This window comes from Bison bison, unplaced genomic scaffold (assembly GCF_000754665.1).
Source record: "Bison bison bison isolate TAMUID 2011002044 unplaced genomic scaffold, Bison_UMD1.0 scf7180017864313, whole genome shotgun sequence".
Taxonomy (NCBI): Eukaryota; Metazoa; Chordata; class Mammalia; order Artiodactyla; family Bovidae; genus Bison; species Bison bison.
Window position 1 is genome coordinate 3,818,617 of NW_011494885.1, and position 3,810 is coordinate 3,822,426.

The window sequence follows — 3,810 nt, forward strand, 5'->3', positions numbered from 1 at the left end:
GGCGAAGCAGGGCAAGCTGCCCGGGGAGGTGCGCAGGGCGCAGGCCAGGCTTCTCAACCCCCCAGCGGCCACAGCCAAGCCTGGGCCCCAAGACACCGTCCAGCGGCCCTTCTACGACCTCTGGGCCAAAGGCAGTGAGTGTCCCTGCCACCAGGCCCAGGCCTTTGGGTTGTGCAGTGACCTCAGGGAGCACCCTGTGGGTGTCACTGAGGGTCTTTGGCATAGTCAGGTGTCTCGAAGGGGCTCCCTGTCCTCGTTTCTGCTCTGCTTTCTGGAACGGGCTGATGCTGCTTTCTGGAATGGGTCTTCTCTGCTTTCTGGACCCCGTTCACGTGCTCTTCCCTGGCGTTCGAAGCCCTTTGGGGTCTGAGAATCAGTCCCTCCTTGGCTATCTTTGCATAAGTACTTGGTGCCATCTTTCTAAAGGGAGGAGGGGTAGCAGGGAGCCCCTCGGGGCCAAGATGTTGTCCCACAGCCGCCCCTCACTGCCTCCACAGACCCTCTGGACCGGCCCTTGGAGGGCCAGGATGAGTTTTTCCTGGAGCAGACCAAGAAGAAAGGCGTGAAGGTGAGAGTTCATCATCAGGGCGTCCTCGGAGCTAGGGGTCAGAGGATGGGCCCAAAGAGATGCCGTGTTAGAGCCCGAGCATCCTAGGACTGTGAACGCACAGGCTGGAGCCAGGCCATGCGCGGGTCTGCTGCCTCTGAGGGAGGAAGTGGAGCGGTGGGACGTTTTTTAGGGAGACGAGGGAAACCTTCACAGGGAAATAAGATGCTGCGAATGGGTTGGAGCCCTGGGGTAGTGAGTAAGCCTTTGGAGATGGAAGGGCGGAGCCTCCAGGCGAGGGCAGGCCTGTGGGGCTAGCTGGCGGGGAGGAGAACGCAGTGGGCAGCCCAGCTCTGGCTGTGAGCTTTATCTCAAGTGCTTCTGCACAGGAGAGCGGTGGTGTAGTGGGGTGCTCTGTGGAGGTGGGGTTGTGGTGGGTCAGGCACCCTGGCATGGAGAGGAATTGGGGGTGACCCAGGAGAAGTCCTCAGGCAGAAGCACCCAGCCTGGTGGGCAGTGGGGGCTGGAGAGGGGCAGCCTGGTGACCCCCAGGCTTTTGCTGGGGTGGGAGCCAGCTGAGCAGGGACACGGGGGTCTGGCTGGGGGTTGCTGCTCAGAGCTGAGCCGGTGCTCGGGCCCCCCGGGAGCTGTTAGAAAGCCACGAGCAGGTTTCAGCTGAGCTGGGAGCCGTGCCTTTGTCACAAGCTCTCGGGGGCCTGCTCTGAGGGTCTGTCGGCCCTTCGTCGGCTGTGCCCTCTGCTGACAGGGACCCTCGTACTCTCTGCCCAACCTGGCTGCCGATTGCAGTGGCGGCCTGATGACTGTGCCGCATGATTTTGCGAGTGTCCCCCACCACTTGGACGACAGGGACTCTTCTCAGGAAAGGCGAGCAGAGCTCCTGCTTGTCCTGGGGATGCCGTACCTGGGGTGCCGGTCCCTCTCTGCATCATTCAGATGCCACAGGCCCCTCCCAGGTTGAAGGCTGTGGGTTGTGCTGAGGCCTCTGCCACCTCCCAGGCCCGGGGTCCCAGCACTGGTGCCTGCGGGAGCTTGAGACGCGGGACTCGTGGGTCTCACCCAGCCTTGGTCTTGTCTTCCTCCAGCGGCCGCAGCATCTGCACACCAAGCCCTCTCGGGTACCTGCCGTGGAGGTGACACCTGCGGGAGCCTCGTACAACCCAGCCTTTGAGGACCACCAGGTACGCAGGTCGCCGCCTCGCCAGGCCTCTCTTTGGTCGGCACTTGGCCAGTCAGCATGTCCTCCCAGGGATCACAATCTTGTTGGGCAGACAGACCTCTTCCTGGACCATGATGTCTCACAGTGGGCAGGGCTGGGGTGGAGGGGCACGGAGGGAGCATCAGATCCAGCCTTGGGAATCAGGGAGGGCTTCCTGAAGGAGGGGGCATCAACACTGGGACTGGGGGCAGTTTGCTGTGGTAAGAGACGATGGGGTGTTCCAGAGAGAGGGAACAGCATCTGCAAAGGCCCGGAGGTGAGGGAGACAGTGGCATGTTTCAGACATAAACGCAAGAGGCTTTCAGCTGTCAGCAACAAACCACGTGACTACATGAGCCTTGCGGGTTGGCAAAGGTAGTTTAGCAACCGGAGAAACTGGTGGCGAGAGTCGCTGTTCGTTTCATAGGTGTCTGTTAGGTACTGATGTCACGAGCAAAGAGGACAAACACCCGTGGTTGGGGAGCACAGATTTCCCAAGAGAAACCCAGGTCACTAGTGAACACAGGTGCTCTGTGAATGCCAGCCAGGGTTGTTTACTGGGGGATGGATTCCTAGCCAGTTGGGCGGGGGCCGCGACCGTCACCTGGGGAGTGGTGTCTGGGAGCAAACCCATGCTGAACTCTGAGAGGACAAGGCTGGTCACTAAGGTTGTTCCTCACGGAGAGATCAGATAGTCTTTCTCTTTTTTTGAAGATGATTGAGATCTGATTCCCAGGCCGTTGTGATTTGCCCACATAGAGGGCACAGTTCAGTGGTGTAAGGTATATCCAGAGTTGTGCAGCACAGTCAGTTTTATACCATCTTCGTTACCCTGGAAAGAAGTCTCATGCCGGTCGGCCGTCATCCCCCAATGCCCTGTCTTCCCTGGTCTTGGACAGCCCCCGCTCTGCCCTGTCTGAGGAATTCCCATGTACTGGGGCAGAGTAGACTGTCCTTGAAGAGGAACGGGAAGAGCAGGGGTGAGGTTAAGAATTCGAAGCCCCTTGGCTGTTGTAGGGAGGCCAGGGTGAGGAGCAGAGCCTGAGCCAGTGCAGGGGGGCTGGGCACCAGGGTGAGGGTGCAGGTCGGAGGTGGGAGGGCCAGGTCTGTGACTCAAGGAGAGGCCCCCCGTGTCTGGGTCCTCACCCGCGTCCCCTTCCCCTCCCAGAACCTGCTCTGGGCGGCCCACGAGGTGGAGCTGCAGCGGGAGAAGGCGGCTGAGAAGCTGGAGCGGCAGCTGGCCCTGCCGGCTTCGGAGCAGGCTGCTACCCAGGTGAGCACAGACCCACCCTCGCCGCCCGTCCCGCCCCTGACCCGACCCCTGCCCCGCATCTGACCCGCCCCCTCTCCCCAGGAGTCTGCCTTCCGGGAGATGTGCCAGGGGCTGCTAGAGGAGTCTGACGGGGAGGGCGAGCCGGGCGAGGGCCAGGACGAGGGGCCCGAGGCGGGAGACCCGGCCGCAAGAGGGGAGGCCTCGCCCGCGCCCGGCCGCCCAGCTGCCCTGGAGAAGAAGACGGAGCAGCAGCGGCGGCGGGAGAAGGCTGCCCGGATGCTGGTGAGCGCCGCAGGCCCTGGCCTGCTTCTCCCAGGCTCACAGCCTGTCTTCAGGGGCTGTTTGGGATCCCTGAAGCCACTTGGTCAGTGGAGGACTAGTTCCCGACCTCATCTCTGAGGACACAGTGGGGAACATTCTAGGTCACGCCCCTGCCGCCGTGGGGCTTATGTTCGGGATGAGGGCTGGGGAAGGGTGTGTGAACCGTAGAGACAAATGGGTCAGGGCCAGGAAGGTGGGCTCAGCAAACAGTCCCCGTGGGGACATCCTGTGACCAGGCAGCAGGTGGCCAGGGTGGGGTGTCTTCTGGCCGGGCCCCTGACTCTGCTGTCCCCACAGAGGATGCAGCAGGCTGCGGTGCGGGCCACCCGCCTCCGGCACCAGGAGCTCTTCAGGCTGCGCGGGATCAAGGCGCAGGTGGCACGGCGCCTGGCGGAGCTGGCCCGGCGGCGGGAGCAGCGGAAGGCAAAGCGGCTGGCGGAGGCGGACAAGCCC

The 3,810-nt window shown here is 62.7% G+C and overlaps 1 protein-coding gene across 1 annotated transcript in view; it reads left to right on the plus strand.

Annotated features, from left to right (window-relative positions):
- The window catches only part of GLTSCR2 (glioma tumor suppressor candidate region gene 2), an 8,426-nt gene that overhangs the window by 3,401 nt on the left and 1,215 nt on the right, over nucleotides 1–3,810 (plus strand). The window contains exons 5-10 of the mRNA XM_010852669.1: nucleotides 3–134; nucleotides 498–568; nucleotides 1,651–1,746; nucleotides 2,932–3,036; nucleotides 3,118–3,318; nucleotides 3,655–3,810. The exon at nucleotides 3,655–3,810 is cut by the window's right edge and continues 1 nt beyond it. Coding sequence (XP_010850971.1) covers nucleotides 3–134; nucleotides 498–568; nucleotides 1,651–1,746; nucleotides 2,932–3,036; nucleotides 3,118–3,318; nucleotides 3,655–3,810 — 761 coding nt within the window. The remainder of the gene's footprint in view (nucleotides 1–2; nucleotides 135–497; nucleotides 569–1,650; nucleotides 1,747–2,931; nucleotides 3,037–3,117; nucleotides 3,319–3,654) is intronic.